General features: G+C 44.2%; 1 protein-coding gene across 1 annotated transcript in view; it reads left to right on the forward strand.

Annotated features, from left to right (window-relative positions):
- SCGN (secretagogin, EF-hand calcium binding protein) overlaps nt 1-14,047 on the forward strand; it is a 51,162-nt gene extending 37,115 nt beyond the window's left edge. The window contains 5 exon segments of the mRNA XM_032801255.2: nt 3,290-3,345; nt 5,269-5,316; nt 5,417-5,474; nt 6,039-6,076; nt 13,321-14,047. Of these exon segments, the coding sequence (XP_032657146.1) occupies nt 3,290-3,345; nt 5,269-5,316; nt 5,417-5,474; nt 6,039-6,076; nt 13,321-13,489 (369 nt within the window). The 3' untranslated portion in view covers nt 13,490-14,047.
- The last annotated feature ends 4,230 nt before the right edge of the window (nt 14,048-18,277 follow it).

Raw genomic sequence — 18,277 nt, forward strand, 5'->3', positions numbered from 1 at the left:
TCTTCCACGTGGTGGTGTGTGGTGTGAAACGAGAGCTATTCCCTGACCACGGCCCAGAACACGTGTTTGAACCTACAGACAATTGAGCTCAGCCAAGAAGCAAAATTAACTTTCAGAGACCGCGTGGACTGTGGGAATAGCTGGAGTCCTCAGTACCCCCTCACTCATGAGCGCCATTGGAGTCACTGGCTTCCCGTTATGCTTGTCACGCAGCGCTGTTGTAATCCTGGAGATTTGTTTCAAACGCTTGGCATTTTGGTGTTTCTGTACGGAGCTCTGAACACACAGATTTGTCTCCCTATACAGCGATCAGATCTAAGTACTCTCGGTAACGGTCCATGCTGGAGCTCTTTTGGATTGAGACGCATCGCCACCCTGCTGATCAGAGCTTCCCACGCTGGGCACAACAGGAGAATGTAATTCAAAAGTTTCGTGGGCTTCCTGTTTCCTGCCCACCTGCCATCCAGAGTTTCGATTGCTGTCCAGAAGCGGTCAGTGGTTCACTGTGGGATAACGCCCGGAGGCCAATAAACGTCGATTTCCGGTCCACACTAACCGAATCAGATATGTTATATCGAATTTAGCGCTACTCCTCTCGTCAATGCGGGTGGAGTACAGAAATCGATTTAAAGAGCCCTTTATATCGATATAAAGGGCATTGTAGTGTGGACGGGTACAGCGGTAAATCGATTTAATGCTCTTTAAATCAATTTAAACGCGTAGTGTAGACCAGGCCTTAGAGCTGGGCTGTGTGCTCAGCAGAGGAGGCAGAGCAGAGGTGAGCTGCGGCGGGGAGCTGTTCCCCTGTGCGCCCCCCCTCGTTATTGCGGGCAACCCTCTCCGCGTGCCCCCCACCCAGCTCACCTCCACCTCCTCACCTGAGGGGGTTTTTAGGCGCCCCCAACCACTAGGTGCCCTAGGCTGCTGCCTAGTTTGCCTAAATGGTTGCCCCGGCCCTGTATTTATTCTTCAAACAGGCAAAGAACTCCAAAATAAAATAAAATAAAATAAAATATATGGGAGTGAGTCACAAGGAGGAAACAATCTGAATACATTAAGCAAAAGGTCTCACCCATATTCATATGGATTAACTCCTTGACACTGTCCATGTGAAATTCCTGAATAAAACTGGTTCTTCTTGATGCCAGGCTTTGCTCCAAATAAACCCACCAGCTTTGACAATATAAAATGCTGACGTTTCTGTGTATCAGAATGAAGCATTTTTCCCTGGTCTGTGCCATAACCATTACAACTAATGAGGATAAGGATGAAATCAGAATTGGAGGGTTTTAAAGTTGCCCATGGGCCAACATTTTTCCAAAGACAATAGTGTGATGCTGGTATTTAATGTAGTAAGGAACTTATTAGGGCCAGAATTTACTTCTGTGCCAGGTGTGAATGACTAGCACAGGGGTCGGCAACCTTTCAGAAGTGGTGTGCCGAGTCTTCATTTATTCACTCTAATTTAAGGTTTCACTTGCCAGTAATACATTTTAACATTCTATATGTCTATAATATATAACTAAACTAAACTAAACTAAACTATTGTTGTATGTAAAGTAAATAAGCTTTTTAAAATGTTTAAGAAGTACCAGCAAGAGACTTTTAGCAGGTATGGGGTACTGAAAAGACTTGGAGCTCGCCTCCCCGTGCCCACTCCAGGAACAGAATGCAGCTAGGGAGGGCGTTCATTCTTTATATGGCTTTAACAGCACAATACATATGCTAACAAACTTAAACATAGGCTTTATTTAAGTTTGTTAGCATTTGTATTGTGCTGTTACTTTGGTCAGGAGTCCTCAAGGGGATTGGGGGAGGAGGGAAGGTGTTTAAACAATGTTTTTTATTCTGTTTCTCCCCATTGGTCTGAATTATCCATGGCATCCATACTGCATCACATCAAGTCCAAATCATTAGAGGAATGCCTCTGCTTGCACTGACCAGAGAATGTTTGGATTCTGATGTCACCCCAGTTCTGCAGCCTGATGGGAATCAGGTGTTGTCCCTCATGTACATAGAATACTTCTTTGCAGCCAAACTAGTCTAACATGCATTTTGTTAACTGGAACTGGAGCAGCAAAACAAAGAAAACAAATGCCTCATTTTCCAGCTTTGTGGGTGAGAGAACTATAAGTGAAGATTACAATGCTAGACACTGATGGCCTTAAACCAGCTGCCTCAGGAGTCTAAAAGAACTTTGCTGAAAACTATGTTCCTCATCTTAGCAACGGAGCTAAGACTTATCACACATCTGCCCACCTTTGTTCGAATGAAGCTCCTTCTGATCTGACAGCTCAGGCATTGTCAGTTTCATCCAGAACAATTTACAAACTTGGAACCTAATCCTATAAACCCTTAATCATTTGATCAATCCCATTGAAGACAGTGGGACTATCTGCTTGACTATGGACCACTTTTGTGGACTGGTAAGTGTTTCAGGAGTCTGTTCCTGTAAAGGATGTTGAATCTCCCATTGAAATGCAGTTTTGGGTACAATATCGTAGAGCAGTTTAGGATACAGTTCTATTTAAAATTTGTCTTTTAATAAGTCATACATATGCTGAAATGGCTCCTCACCCAACTCCCATATGCCATGTAAACAGACTGAATACTATAGATTTGGGGGGAAAGTGAGTAGTTAAGCATGTTGATGTTTGTATATACAAAGGATGGCGGTAGAGGGGACGGGGAGAGTGTAGGAGCCCTGGTCTGGGGCAGGGATGAGTCATATGGAGGGTCACATGGGGAGGTCACATGCCCCCCCCCCCGTGTCCCTCCCATGAGTGCAGTACCAGCAAGAAATGATTTCTACTTGCACCACTGGTCAGAAGGTCAAGAGATCAATCAGGGGAAGCAGGAGCAGATATAGCTAGCAGGAAGCACAGGAAGGGGGCACAGTCTGGACCAAGATGAAACCCAGTTGTTCAGATGGCTTCCTGTTCCTGACACTAGCTTACATAGGGCCAGCAGGTCTATCATCCACTCTGGGACTCCACCACTTGGATCTCAGGAGCGGAGCCTCACACTGGGGCTGGGCTTCATGGGTTTCAGGTAAGCTATTGCCAGCAGGCTGCCAGGTGGAGGGTTGGAGCATGGTTGTTCCCATGAACCTTGCAGGCCCTGGTTTGAGACCGGTGGGTCGACTTGGGCAATACTGAATTCCCTCTGCACTGCTATCCTTAGAGTGGGAAGGGCAGTGTAATTTTTCTAGGCCATTCTATGTTCATATTTTCTTACCCAGCTATCTCTGTGTTACTATTTTATGGCAATTTTGTCTTCTTGATTTTAGATGAAGGTCTTTGACAAAAATAAAGATGGACGATTGGATCTGAATGACCTGGCAAGGTAGATTTTAATGGTACTGTTATGGTTTAGCAGCTTCTAGCAGCAGACCTAGGCAAGCTGATGGATTATACTGCAGAGGTCTGAGTTTGAATTCTTCCTATGTTTCAAATGAAATCAGGATGTCTAGGTGTTTCTACAGCATGATCCCCGTTACTACAGCATCCACATGCTTGCTGCATTAGAGTTCTAGGAAATGCCAGGATTTGCCTTTCCCTCACTAACATGCCCTAGAATACTTAGTACTGGCTGAAGAGATGCTTCAAAGGAGGTAACATGGCAGCCGATAGAAAGTATTAGAAGGTTCTGGACTGTATGTATAGAGGTGCAGTCAAGGCATTACTGAATATATAGAGAGAGGTGCTTTGATCTCGCTTCTACCCATATAGATATATATAAAGGTCCCCTTGTAACATGCATACTTAAAGCTGTCTCTTAATGAGGAGAAAGTATATTCAGCTATGCCTTGACTATACCTCTATACACACAGTCCAGAATCTTTTAATACTTTCCCTCAGCTGCCATGTTACCTCCTTTGAAGCACCTTCTTGGCCACTACAAAGTGCGTGTGTGTGTGTATTCAGTTGTGCCTTGACCTCACCTTTGTCCATGCACCCCAGAATCCTTTAATACTTGCCATTAACATTTAGCTGAGAATAATAACCCAGAATCCTTTAATTCTTTACTTGCTGAGACACACATTGAGAGAGAGAGAGAGAGAATGAAAAATACCACAGAAAGGCCATTATTCCAGCTTCCTCTTAGAAAATGACTCTGTAAGTGGTCTGCTTATAACACATATGCTAACTGACTCTTAGTAAAATGAATTTAATAGATTCCCTCCAGCTCAGAGTGAACATTTGTCATTTGTCACATCACAAAACCTCAGTGAGGGCACAATTTGACGTGACTGGCATTCTGTGCTCAGGAGAGACCCAGAGCTGGAATAGTTGTTCGAAAGAAGGGCTTTTAACAGTGCTTTAAGGGGACATTTGTAAATTGTCAGTGCTCAAGACAGTATTATTTTGTCCTTTTTTCACAACCAGGGAATTCATCCATGAGAAGATCTCTCTCTTTCTCTCTTTCATATACATATTCCACTGATTCCACTTTAAAGAGAGAGAGAATTTCCTTTAATTCAGCACAGCAATCCAATTACAGAGGAGTAACTGGACAATAGCTCTTGCTTTTAAGGCTAACCGCCTCCACTGGTCCTAGCACTGGAAACGTTCTGTAAGCATTGGCACCAACTTCTCCTGGAACCAGTGGGTGCTCGACCCCAGCCCCTCCAACTCCACCCCTGACCCACCCCCTCCCTTCCCTGCCCTGCCCCCATTCCAACCCCTTCCCCAAAGTCCCGCCAACTGCCAGCACCTCCTGCCCATATTGGACATCCTTCCGCAAATCTGACCTCGCCTGGCTCATTTCTGTCCCCACTCCTCCCCTGAGCGTGCATGTTCCTGCCTCCTCCTCCTCCTCCCACAGCCTATTACGCTGTGAAACAGATTTTTGTGCGAGCACAGTACTGGAGTAAGGGAGAAGGTGGGTGAACACCAGCCATTCTCAGGGGAGGAGGTGAGATGAAGGCTGGCTGGGGGGCAGGGAGTTTGGTTGGTCGGTGGGTGCAGAGCACCCCCCAATTTTTCCCCGTTAAGGTGCTCAGCCCCAGAGCGCACCCAAGGAGTCGTACTATGTCTGTAAGAGTCCATTAACATAAAGGCAGTCCATTTTCAGAACAGTGAGCCAAGGGGATTCATACTGACAACTCCCCCTAACAGAGGAGATTTATGGTCCTAATCACCCACAGATCTCTCCAGAAAGTACTCCTTGCTTTAGACCAACTATAACCTACAATCTTTTGCCTTTGGACAAGTAGAACTAATCGATAACCAAAAATCATTCAATTTAGAATCTCATCCTTTTTAGGATTTTGGCACTCCAGGAAAATTTCCTCCTCTTCAATTAAGAATGGATGTAAGTGCACTATTTTCTAATACATTCATGTTGCTGCTTTTTCAGCTAGAGAAACTCAGGCTCTAACTCAACCCATTATCATTTTTTCCCCTTGATTCAGGCTTGTATCAGAGAAAGGAAAGAATGATTTTGAGAAAATCTTTGCACATCTCGATGTTGTGAGTTCTTGTGGGTCTGGTTTTATTATATTGCAGTTTAACGTCGGCACATCTGGACTTGACTGCATATTCATTCTCTATGCAGTGAGCAGTGGAGATGCTGATTGTAGTGGTCTCTTCTCCTGAGGCGGAAGCAGTGGTTATATAGTAATCACGGAAGCAGGGCTGGCCTTAGCTCTGTTGTCCTTCAACAACCAGTTTTGCACCACATGCTTGCCTACCTCCTGAACAAATGCACCCTCAAACCGACATTATAGCTCTTTTGATTGCGCAACCCTCGGGGAACGCAAGACGAATGCCCTATCATTGGTCCTATATCACTTGAAAGGCAGCACTTCAGGCCATTTTCCTGCCGTTTACCCGACTTTGTAGGGTAGTCACCCAAAGGGCCTCACAAACACTGAGGGAAGATGCTCATCACGTTTATGGGAGAGGAGAAATTCACAGTGGATGGTGTTGGAGGATAGAATTTAGATCACATGGAGTTTGGGGACCCTGAGTAGAAAATAGTTATATTTCTGACTTGGATGAAGCTGCCTCTTAATGTGTTCCTTGTCTTTGCAGAGTAAAGCAGAGAGAACGGAAGGTCCAGAAGTCGATGGGTTGTGACGAATAGTATGATGAAGCTGATCGAATGGTGGGCTTCCAGGGATTTCTTGCTTTATTTTTCACATATTTTTCATAGGAATGATATTTCCTGATTTGCACAATAACCTTTGAAAATCTGAAAAATTTATCCATAAAAGAAATTAATTTCATGGTCTCTCGTGAAACTGTTGACATTGTCCATGTTCACACTACAATGTCAGACACAACAGCTGGTATAATCAAAATGAACCAGCAGTTCTTTCTTAATGAGGCCCAAGATGTTCTAAATTAGACAACAATTGCCAGTTCAACAAAACATAGTTGAAGGTTCAATCTCTGAGCTGTGCACATACCGCTTTTTCTCTTTGGCCAAGTTCATGTATGGATTCAATGGATTGAAGGCACTGATTTAGGCTGTTCGGGGGTAAGGGGAAAGAGGGAATCTGCATAGACAGTCGATTGGGTCTGCCATTTTTCTTATCAGTTCCATTATGAGGCACAAGAAGCCCAATCCTATGGAGGGTGCTGAATGCTCATTCCCGCTAGATCCGTAAGAAGAGTGATTTGAATAATTGATTTTTATTTGTGAAACAAACCAAAAACTGGGATAAAAGATGGTTAGTCTTCAGAAACTGATTATTTTCAGTTTTCTTGCAGAACAATAAACCAAAAATATTTGTTTGGGTCAACAGAATATTTCAAATGTTTTCAATCACATTATGGTCCGTAAGACTGAGGTGATGCGTATTAGGCAAGGTGGACAACCAGAGGAATGGCGAGATTTCATCACTTACTTAATTAAAGTTTAATCGCTTTATTTCATGGCGGTCACAGTCTTAGGGGTGGGTGCGTGTAATCAAGTCTTCAGAGTTATTGTGAATATGCGATGCAACTCCGAGCCAAGACTTGATCTACACTAAAGGGGTTTTGCTCGATATACTGCTATTCTGCACACTGTCGTAGTGGAACACAGCTATACCCAGCAAAAGGAGCACTTTTTTCTGGTGTAACTGCATCTACACTACAGGGCTTTTGGCCAGACATGTCTGTGTAGGCCAGTCTGACACACTTACGAGATTAAATCGATTTTAGATACGCAACTTTCGCTACGGAATAGCGTGCTGAATCGCATATTATTAAATCGCTTTCCACCCGTCTTCACCGCCGGAGATGCGATCCGCGCGGACTCGCCGTGTGCATTCCGGAATCCGGGTCGTCTAGGCTGGAAGTTCCGGAATCGATCTGCTCGCTCTGGATCGGAGATTTCTGAGTCCAGACCAGACGCGATATTTCGATCCCCGAGCAATCGATTTTAACGCGCCAATCCGGCGCGTAGTCTAGACGTGGCCTTAGTTAGGGGAGTGATTTTTTTTTCACTTTCCTAACCGACGAAGCTATACCAGAAAAACTTAAGTGTAGTACAGACTCAGAGTTCTTTTTTCCATTTGTGCTTGGCAGGAAAGTTATCATCTTTTCTTTGGATAAGGCCCTGGCCATAATTGTCCATGTCTTTGCTATCTCCATATTTGAATTAGTACATATGTGTTCTGCATAGAGCTACTCCTGAAAATCATCTGGACTCTTCAGCTAGTGCAGGCAACGCCCTTCCTGTTTACTGGTGCTTCTCACAGGCAGGAGATTATAACTGCACTGAATTCCATTTAGTTTCCAGGCGCAATCTGAACTTTTGCTTTTGACCAACATAGTTTCAACCTTGGCTACCTTAGAGTATGTCTACACTGGAAAAAAAAAAAACTCACGGGAGCGAGTCCCGCAGCCCAGGTCAGCTGACTCAGGTTCATGCTATGGGGCTAAAAATAGCAGCGTAGACGTTTGGGCTCAGGTTGGAGCCCAGCTCTGAGACTTGACAACGCAGGAGGGTTTTGGAGCCCAGGCTCCAGCCCAAGCCCAAACGTCTACACTGCTATTTTTAGCCCTGTAGCACGAGTCCCACAAGCCCAAGTCAGTTGACCTGGACTCTGAGACTCATTGTGTAGACAGACCCTTAGAGGCTTCTCATGTGAAACTGCATTTGAGATATGCTGTGGCTAAAAGCTACCCCAGTTTAGAATCATCGTCAGAGTTTGAATCTTCAGCACTGCAGCACAGACTGCTCCTACTTGAGCTACAGGGCTAACTGGATTAGCTGGCAGCAATGGAAGGTTGTTTGAGAGTGACTGGGGGGGAGGTCCAGCCTGGCCCGGTGCTCTCTGTGTTTTCCACCCCTGGAGTTTGGAGAACTCCTGCCCTATATGTCACCCCCAGAGGTGTGAATGGCTTTGGGTGCCATATGCTGGGTTTTGATGGACGGTTGAAGGAAGCCCTGTCTGTCTGTCTGTCTCTCTCCCCTCCCAGGAGCTGGGGGAGCTCCTGACCTATGTGGTAAACCCAAGGGAAAGGATGTAAATGAACCACTGGGGCCATGCTTTGGATCAGGGAATTAATAGGAGAGCACTTTGCTGGTGTTCCCATTGCAGCGTGTGCTAATACTGCTGCTTTGGCAGCTGAATGAGTCCAGCCTGGGAATGTGCAATGACTTTGACATTCCTCAGGGAAGTTTTGGTAGCATGCCAGAGAGAGAGAGGAATTGGCAGTTTTTAACACTTTGTATCTCAGCGAATTCTGAATGGAGTGTCTTGGGACAAAGAAAAGGTACTTGTGTAGCTCAAGAGGATTTCCTCTGCCAAATATCAAAGGTCTTCTGCAAACAATGGAAGTGGGGGAGCTTCTCAAAGAAAAGGTCCCAGGCATTCTTTATAATGGAAAGTGCTAGGCAGCCTAAATATAGGGGGGGTTGTTACCAGCTCCTCCTATAATAAAGTGTAATTAATCAGGGGCGTATCTTATATCAGTTAAGAATAAGAACTAGTCTTTATATTGACTGTGCGTATCCGAAGACTAACAATATGGATTGGATATGATGGCATCTGCCTTTCAATATCTGAAAGCCTGATGAACATCAGTTCTTGTTTTTCCATAACCTGCACTCCATCTACTCTCAATCTTTTCCTTCCCACCATTTACACACAGTTAATTGTAGGCTGCCTTTTAACCTTGTGTACATGTAGCCAATAATAACAAAAATGGCATCTATCCATGGAAATAGAAAAAATGTACTTTGGTCTCAGATGAGCAGGTACACTTTCAGTAACATGCTTTTCACATTTGCCATGGTGCCTGAAAAGGTTGTGAAGACCTTAGTAACCAGGACTCATAGACTCATAGGTCAGAAGGGACCAATATGATCATCTAGTCTGACCTCTTACACAAAGCAGGCCACAGAACCCTACCCATCCACTTCTATACAACCCCTAACCTATGTCCGAGTTATTGAAGTCTTTAAATTGTGGTTTGAAGACCTCAAGCTGCAGAGAATCCACCAGAAAGTGACCCGTGCCCCACGCTGCAGAGGAAGGTGAAAAACCTCCAGGGCCTCTGCCAATTTGCCCCGGAGGAAAATTCCTTCCCGACCTCAAATATGGCGATCAGCTAAACCCTGAGCATGTGGGCAAGACTCACCAGCCAGCACTCAGGAAGAATTCTCTGCAGTAACTCAGATCCATCCCATCCAACATCCCATCACAGACCATTGGGCAGACTTATCTACTGATAATCAAAGATCAATTGCCAAAATTAAACTATCCTATCATACCATCCCTTCCATAAACTTATCAAGCTTAGTCTTAAAGCCAGATATGTCTTTTGCCCCCATACTCCCTTGAGAGGCTGTTCCAGAACTTCACTCCTCTAATGGTTAGAAACCTTCGTCTAATTTCAAGTCTAAACTTCCTAATGTCCAGTTTGTACCCATTTGTTCTTGTGTCTACATTGGTACTAAGCTTAAATATTCCTCTCCCTCCCTGATGTTAATCCCCCTGATATATTTATAAAGAGCAAGCATATCCCCCGCAGCCTTCTTTTGGCTAGGCTAAACAAGCCAAGCCTCTTTGAGTCTCTTTCATAAGGTAGGTTTTCCATTCCTCAGATCATCCTAGTAGCCCGTCTCTGAACCTGTTCAGTTTGAATTCATCCTTCTTATACACGGGAGACCAGGACCATGACTGAAACAAAGAAAAGAAGACACTTGGTCATCTGATGTAGGAAATTCTCCTCAAGGGATTTCTTCATCATCATCTTCCTTTTTGTACCATGGCCGAAGCTGATATTTTTGACACCACAAATTCTGTTCTCATTATGAGAAGTGAGAACAAAGGAAAGATGTTAATGCAAAGAAATGATACAGCACTATTGCAATACAATGGAAATGTAGCCATTAAAATAAGTCTTCTGTAGTGTGTTAGCCAGCCCATGGTATTCAGGGTTTTAAAGCAATAGAATTAGTCTGGCACATATTACTAAATATCTATCAATCACACACATTCCACAAGGCACAATGTTTGTGTGAGAAACAGAGTTAAGTAAGGACTTGGAGTCAGGAGAGCTGGGTTCTGTGCACAGCTCCGCAGCAGGTTTGCTATGTGATCCTAGATATTTAACATCCTGTGCGGGAGAAACACCACAGCAGCCCAAGACTGTGCGTTTAATTTCGGAAAGGGAGTTGCACAAAAATGAGGAGGTTAGTTAAACAGAAATTAAAGTACAGCACCAAAAGTAAAATCCCTGCAAGCTGCATGGAAACTTTTTAAAGACAGCAGAATAGAGGCTCAACTTAATATATACCCCAAATTAAAAACCATAGTAAGAGAACCAGAAAAAGAGCTCATGCTAAACAACAAAGTAAGAGCAGTGAGAGCAAAAAGGCATCCTTTAAAAAATGGAAGTTAAATACTAGTGAGGAAATAGAAAAGGAGCTAAACTCTGGCAAATGAAGGTGTAAAATATAGTTAGGAAGGCCAAAAAATAATTTGAGTACAGCTAGCCAAAGACTCAAAAAGTAATAGCAAAAAAAGTTTAAGTACAGGGGCCGGGATTGGGGTGCAGAGGAGGTGCAGGGTCTGGAAGGAGTTTGGGTGCAGGAGGGGGATTCTGATCTGAGGCAGGGGTTGGGGTGCGGAGAAGAGTGCGAGGTGCAGACTCCAGCCGGGAGGCACTTACTGCAGGTGGCTCCGGACGGTGGCGCAGCAGAGCTCAGGCTGCCTGCCTGTGTGCCATAGCCCCAGCTGCTCCTGGTAGCAGCTGGCTGCTAGCAATCTCTGCGGCCCGTGGTGGGAGGAGGACAGCATGCTCAAGGCACTGTCTGCACCCACAAGCGACGCCCCCGTCGCTCCAGCCAATGGGAGCTGCAGTGACAGTGCTGGGGGCGGGGGAGTGCGTGGAGTTGCCTCCCCCCTCACCAGGGGCTGCAGAGACATCCTAGCAGCTGGCTGCTTCCGGAGTGGCATGCAGGCAGCCTGCCTGAGCCGCCTGTGCACAGGACTTTAAGTGGCCAGAGTTGGAGATCATTGCCTGTGATTTTTTTTGCGGGTCCCCTTGAACTGGGGCCCTGGGCTGCAGCCTCTAAAGTCATGCTTAATCTTGCCCTGGGACTAATAACTGTAGTCTGTAACCTATTATTTAAATCAGCTCTGTACCAAATTACTGGAGAAAGCTAATTTGATCCAATTTTTAAAAAAGGGCTCCGAGGTCACCCCGGCAATTACAGGCCAGTAAGTCTGACTCAGTACCCGGCTACTGGTTGAAACTATAGTAAGAACAAAATTGTCAGACACATAGATTAACATAATTTGTTGGGGAATAGTAAACGTAGTTTTGTAAAGGGAAATTATGCCTCACCAATCTACTAGAATTCTTTGAGGGGTAAACAAGTATGTGGACAAGGGGATCCAGTGGATATAGTGTATTTAGATTTTCAGAAAGCCTTTGATGAGGTCTCTCACCAAAGGCTCTTAAGCAAGTAAGCTGTCATGGGATAAGAGGAAGGTTCTCTCATGGATTGGTAACTGGTTAAAAGATAGGAAACAAAGGATAGGAATAAATGGTCAGTTTTCAGAATGGAGAGAAGTGAATAGTGGTGTCCCCAGGGGTCTGTACTGGGCCCAGTCCTATTTAATATATTCATAGGGATCTGGAAAAGGGGTAAACAGTGAGGTGGCAAAATTTGCAGATGATACAAAACTACTCAAGATAGTTAAATCCCAGGCAGACCGTGAAGAGTACAAAAGGATGCCTCAAAACTGGGTGACTGGGCAACAAAGTGGCAAATGAAACTTAATGTTGATAATGCAAAGTAATGTACATTGGAAATAATCCTAACTATACATATACAATGGTGGGGTCTAAATTAGCTGTTACCACTCAAGAAAGAGATCTTGGAGTCATTGTGGATAGTTCTCTGAGATCATCCACTCAGTGTGCAGCCACAATCAAAAAAGCAAACAGAATGTTGGAGTCATCAAGAAAGGGATAGATAATAAGAAAGAAAAATCATATATGCCTCTATATAAATCTATGGTACACCCATACTTGAATACTGCGTGCAGATGTGGTCGCCCCACCTCAAAAAAGATATATTGGAATTGGAAAAATTCAGAAAAGGACAACAAAAATGATTAGGAGTATAGAATGGCTTCTGTATGAGGAGAGATAAATAAGACTGGACTTTTCAGCTTGGAAAAGAGGTGACTAAGGGGGGATATGATAGAGGTCTATAAACTCATGAGTGGTACAGAGAAAGTAAATAAGAAGTGTTATTTCTCTTCTCATAACACAGAACTAGTGGTCACCAATGAAATTAAATAGGTAGCAGGTCTAAAACAAATAAAGGAAGTATTTCTTCACATAACTTACAGTCAATCTATGGAACTTCTTGCCAGAGATTTGTGAAGCCCAAGACTATAAGTAAGAACTAGATAAATCATGGAGGATAGGTCCATCAATGCTATTAGCCAGGATGGGCAGGGATGGTGTCCCTAGCCTCTGTTTTCCAGAAGCTGGGAATGGGCAACAGGAAATGGATCACTTGATGATTACCAGTTCTGTTCATTCCCTCTGGGGCACCTGCCATTGGCCACTGTCAGAAGACAGGACACTGGGCTAGATGGACCTTTGGTCTGACCAGTATGGCCGTTCTTACATTTTTATCAGTCACTTACGCTCTGGGCCAAGTACAGAAATTATGTTAGATTTCCTTATTTAGACTTCCTTAAATCTAATTAAGCCCACTGCACCTATGTAAAGCCACAAGACCTTTCCCCTCATCCTTCTCTGCATTTCATTTGTATCTCCCCCCTCAATGTATTTCATATGCTTCAGTCATTCTGCAATTTCCATTGGCACATGTTAGAAAAATGATTGAGAGATTTTTCTCTCCCAACAATGATTCTTTCTTTTGTCTCCAGCCCAGCATTACTGGTGTGGACCTGGATAAGTTCCGTCAGATTCTGCTCCATCATTGTGATGTGAACAAGGATGGAAAAATTCAAAAATCTGAATTAGCCTTGTGTCTTGGGCTTAAAATGAACCCATAGATTTGAATGCGCTTCACCTATTGTTTGCAATGTTTTCTTTGTAAGAACTTGCTGCTGCCGGTAGAACTCTTTCAGTGCTGTGTTAATAATCTGTGTGATAGTGCTGAACGTGGAAGATATAGGCACCTCACTGCTGTAATAAAAGTTCATTTGCACCAGGATGCCACAGAGTGGAGAATGCATGAAGGGCCTTTCAATTCAATAACTAGATTCACATTGTTCAGTAGAAGAAATTACGTGTGGGGCCTCTGTATTTTTTATAAATAATGTCCACATCCACAGACATACCAGTTTATCAAAAATGGGGGATGTCGTTCCATTACTTCCTTCATAAAATACTGCCACAATCAATTTTTTGGAGTAGGATGAGTTTTTCCTTAAAATGTAAGATTAGTGCTCTCATACTGCAGCTGCTTTCATTGCCTGATTTTTATGATGACTGCCTTCTATGTGAAGTCACTATATTTCTAAACGTGATCATTGTGCTTGTGCGTACAGCATTATAATAGTGGATGGTTTGCAGTTTATTTGTGCAAGAATAAAAACAGCAATTAAGGAAATATAATAAGATTGGTGCCTATGCATTACTTATGGACAGCCATACATCACAATTCAATAATCATACTATACTATGTATATTCTATCTGTCATCTCACTGTATTTATTCAGAACACATTAAGTGTTAAGATTCACATTGTTCAGTAGAAGAAATTACCAGTGGGGCCTGTGCATTTTTTATAAACAATGTCCATATCCAGACACCTACCAATTGATCAAAAATGGGGAACACCTTTCCATTATTGCCTTCATCAAATACTGCCATAATCTGCGCTCTAGAGTCAAGTGAGCCTAGTGGGTTTGTCAAGCCTTGGCTTTACATATGCCAGGCTACAGAGTACAGTGGAAACTTCTCACAGAAAAATCACTTAATGTGATGGAAACTTCTCACAGAGAAATCACTGTGGGCCAAATCCTTCTTTTGACACAAATCTAAATAAAATAGCTTTGTGCAGGGTTTCCCATTAGGGAGACGAAGGTTCAGAGTCAGCAAAGCACTTGCTCTACTTTAACTTCTTTTTTTTTTAAATCAATGGGTCTTAGCCACATGTTTACATCCTTTGCAGAACTAGGAACTAAATCCCTCCCTTCCTCCATGGCCTTCTTGACACTATTGGAGCCTCAGTACTGTAGCATCTGCTGCAATCTGTGATTGTCCATCTCAGGGCAACCAACCAGTGGATACATGTAGTCAGTGACCCACTGGCCACACCCACAATGCACTGTCTACTGTCCCTTCAAATAATCCCCCTCTTTATTTACAAAGAGAAACCAGCTGAGGAGACGTGTTTAGTAGAACCTCAGTAGTTCTGTTGCACCGAGGATCTGACATATCCATGGAGGAAAGATTTCCCCTGTAAGTGGAAGTTCACTAGATCTACAATGCACTTTGCACATTGCAAAGCACTGAAATAATCTGATGCTATTTCATCGTATAATATTTATAGAAAATGACCTTTAATAAGTCAACATTAAGTCCTACTGATTTCAGTGGGACTGCTCATATGCTTCAGTACTTTGCTGAATAGGGATGTGTTTATTCATGTCCTTTAGTGTTTTGCTAGAGCAGGGCCTTAACTCTCAAAACTGATTGTTGTCATTCTGACAACAACACGGAATTACAACAATAATAACTGAGTTTTCACAGTGTTTCATGGAAGGCGGTAAACAGACAATCATGCCTTACGAGTACAGAGATGCACTGTTATCCACATACACGTTCGTTCATCTGAGGAACAAGCTGTGCTCATGTTGCATGACAACAGACAGAAAGCTCAATAGCTAAGAAAACTATAAATGTGCTGTACACAGGGCCTTTCCTACCCATGTGCAAAGTACGCAACTGCATAGGGCACCAGGAAATTTGGGGCACCACATTTCCTGGTGCCCTCCTCCAGCCCCTGCTCCACCTCTTCCCCATGGCCCCGCCCCTACTCCACCCCAGCCCTGCCCCCTCTCCACCCTTTCTCCAAGCCCCGCCCGTGCTCTGCCCCCTGTCCCTTCCCACCCCTGCTCTGTCCCCCACTCACCTGAGGACTGCTGCTGGGGTCAGGCCTGCACTCACCATGTGGTAAGTGGAGCGACCCAGCCCCAGCCTGCTCCACTCCTCTGGCTCCCAGCCCTGTTGCCAGTGAGTGCTCGGTGGTGGTTCCCCCCCTCCCCCAAGCTTGGGAGCCAGGGGAGCATTGCAGAGCGGGCTGGGGCTGGTTTCCCCCCAGATCCCTCCCCCCATGGAGACCTGGAGCCAGCCCAACCCCACAGAGGCTTGGGGCCCCACACAGCCCCCCCTGGGGGGGGGCTGCAGATGGCACCAAAATGGCTAGGGACAGCCCTGACTATATATGATATGTAAGTTATCATAGGCTTTAATAATTTTCTACAAGACATAATAAAAGACATAACCAACCACAGTTCCATCATATTTCCAAGGGGATAAGGTTCATCAATCAAAATAATGATCCCTTTCCTTTCACTCTTCTCCTGCCTCTTTCTAGCTGGCTTTCTATTATCATGTATTATGTTGCTTTCTTAATCTAGTTTTCATTACTTTGCTATCAGAGATAGTTCTGCACCATGATATTGCACTATTTTATATGTTTAAACACCAGCTTTATGATGCTGTTGACATGTTTATCAGCTATGAGGCTAATTCTGATCATATACCAGTTTAACTCCACTGACATTACTCCTGATTTACACTGGTATAAATGGGTTAAAAAAGTTGCTGTTAAAAAAAATTCTGAAACAAGTGGCATTGTATAATCTCACAGTTACAGTAACTTTACAAGACCAGGGCCGGCTCTAGGCACCAGCAAAACAAGCAAGTGCTTGGGGTGGCACATTTGCAGGGAGCAGCATTCGGGCCATTTTTTTTTTAAACTCACTTCTTCCCCTCTCCCAACCCTGCAGAAGCTGAGCAAGGGAGCAGCTGAGGATCCAGCATGGGAGCTGAGAACTCATGGGACCCTGGGAGCTGTAGTTCCTTGCCGAGCTCCCTGCCTATAGAGCCAGCCCTGGAGCAGGAAAAGAACTACATTTCCCAGCAATCCCTTGGAAGTGATCAACAGGAAAGGGAGGGGTAGGGAGTGAGGTCCTGAGCCATGCTGCCAGATGAAAGGGGTGGCAGTGTGAATGGGGAACAAGTGTGCCCAAGGAGTAGATGGCTTTGCCCCAGATATCCCCTTCAGAAGACTTCCCCAGACTGGATTAGGGATACTTGTGTGACCTCATCTTGCAGCCCCCAAAGAAGGCATTGGGTGGACTAAATGGACAGTGCCCTCTCTATCTGAAGCCTAGCAAGGGCGGTACATGGATCCCACTAGAATTTAAAATGAAAAGTAAGGGAGGGGAGGCTCTGCTAGAGGACTTCGACAGCTTTAGATACAGTACTAGGCATGTAGGAGGATTTCCACTTCTGAGCCATGGAAGCAGAAATTGACTTTTCCTTTCCAGATTTAGCTAATATTCAGAAAGGGGATCTAGCACCTGCCTTCCAGTTTTGAACACCTCAAAATTCAGGAGTCCTCAAGCTCAATTTGAGCAGCTGTTACTTAATTTCTCTCAAATCAAATATACTGATCCACTGTAACTTGCTGTAGAAAAAGTAGGATAAAATTGAGCAAGAAATGCTTCCCAGTGGTTATTAGGACTGGAATTGCTGTTTTCAACAGCCATTGCCTTTTTTTTTTAAGTTTTATTTGTTTAAAAGGAGGACAGTGATATTGCATTGCCAAATTCCCCATAGAAACAAAGAGTAGAACAAAAGAATAATAAAGCACCTCAACTTTTCCTCATTTATGGAGGACAGTCTTATAATATGCATCCAGATATCTTCCAATCACACAAGCTGAAAATTGTTCCACTTTACTGCAGCTCTGTAACCATATGGGAACCAATCGTGTCTGTGTTCTGTGCAAATCCAAAATTCCTGCTAAATGACCTGCCCTGGGAGTGAGTTACCAGTGACCCACAGGGCTGGACAGGCAGGAGAGGTGCAGGTTGTGGGAGAGAGCCCACGGCTGGGGTGGCAGGCGTGGGGGTCGGGGGGTGGGGAAGGGCACTGGGATGGGGAAGGAGGGAGCCCAGTGCACTGGGGCAGTCAGCAGGAGATGTGGTGTGTGGGGGGAGGAGAGTCAGGGCTGGGGCAGCAGGGGAGTGTGGGGGGCAGCCAAAAATTTTTTTGCTTGGGGCAGCAAAAAAACCTAGAGCCGGCCCTGTACAAGACCAGTTTATAAAGACCTCAACAAGGAACCACAGCTGAAAAAAAGCTAATTTAGTAGCATCTTGAGTCATCTCTAAATGTGAGTAGTTCAGTATCTTTGCAGGCTGTGGTGGGCTATTTATTGACTATGTCCTACTATGTTCTATTATTGCAATGAAAACCCTCTGATACAAGAGAATGTGAAAAGGTGGGATTTTTTTCTTTTTTTATAGAGGTCCACCTTGTTGACTAAACATTTTCTACTATAAAATTTCTTTTTCTTCAAATGGCTTTTAGTTGCTAAAAGGATCTACAGTGCCAGCTACATTTCTCTTCAAATAAAAGTATTTCTTGTTTTATTGATTTTTTTCTGGGAGGAGAATAGTGTTTTTATGAGTTTTTAACATGTTTTCAGCACATGAAATTGGAGAGAGAAAGGGTGTCTACACTGTAATGAAAGCCCAGGGTTTGAACTCAAGCTCAAGTTAAACCCCCTGTTTCTGTCCACACATAAATTGCGGTAACCCACG

Source organism: Chelonoidis abingdonii, chromosome 2, assembly GCF_003597395.2.
Source record: "Chelonoidis abingdonii isolate Lonesome George chromosome 2, CheloAbing_2.0, whole genome shotgun sequence".
NCBI lineage: Eukaryota > Metazoa > Chordata > Testudines > Testudinidae > Chelonoidis > Chelonoidis abingdonii.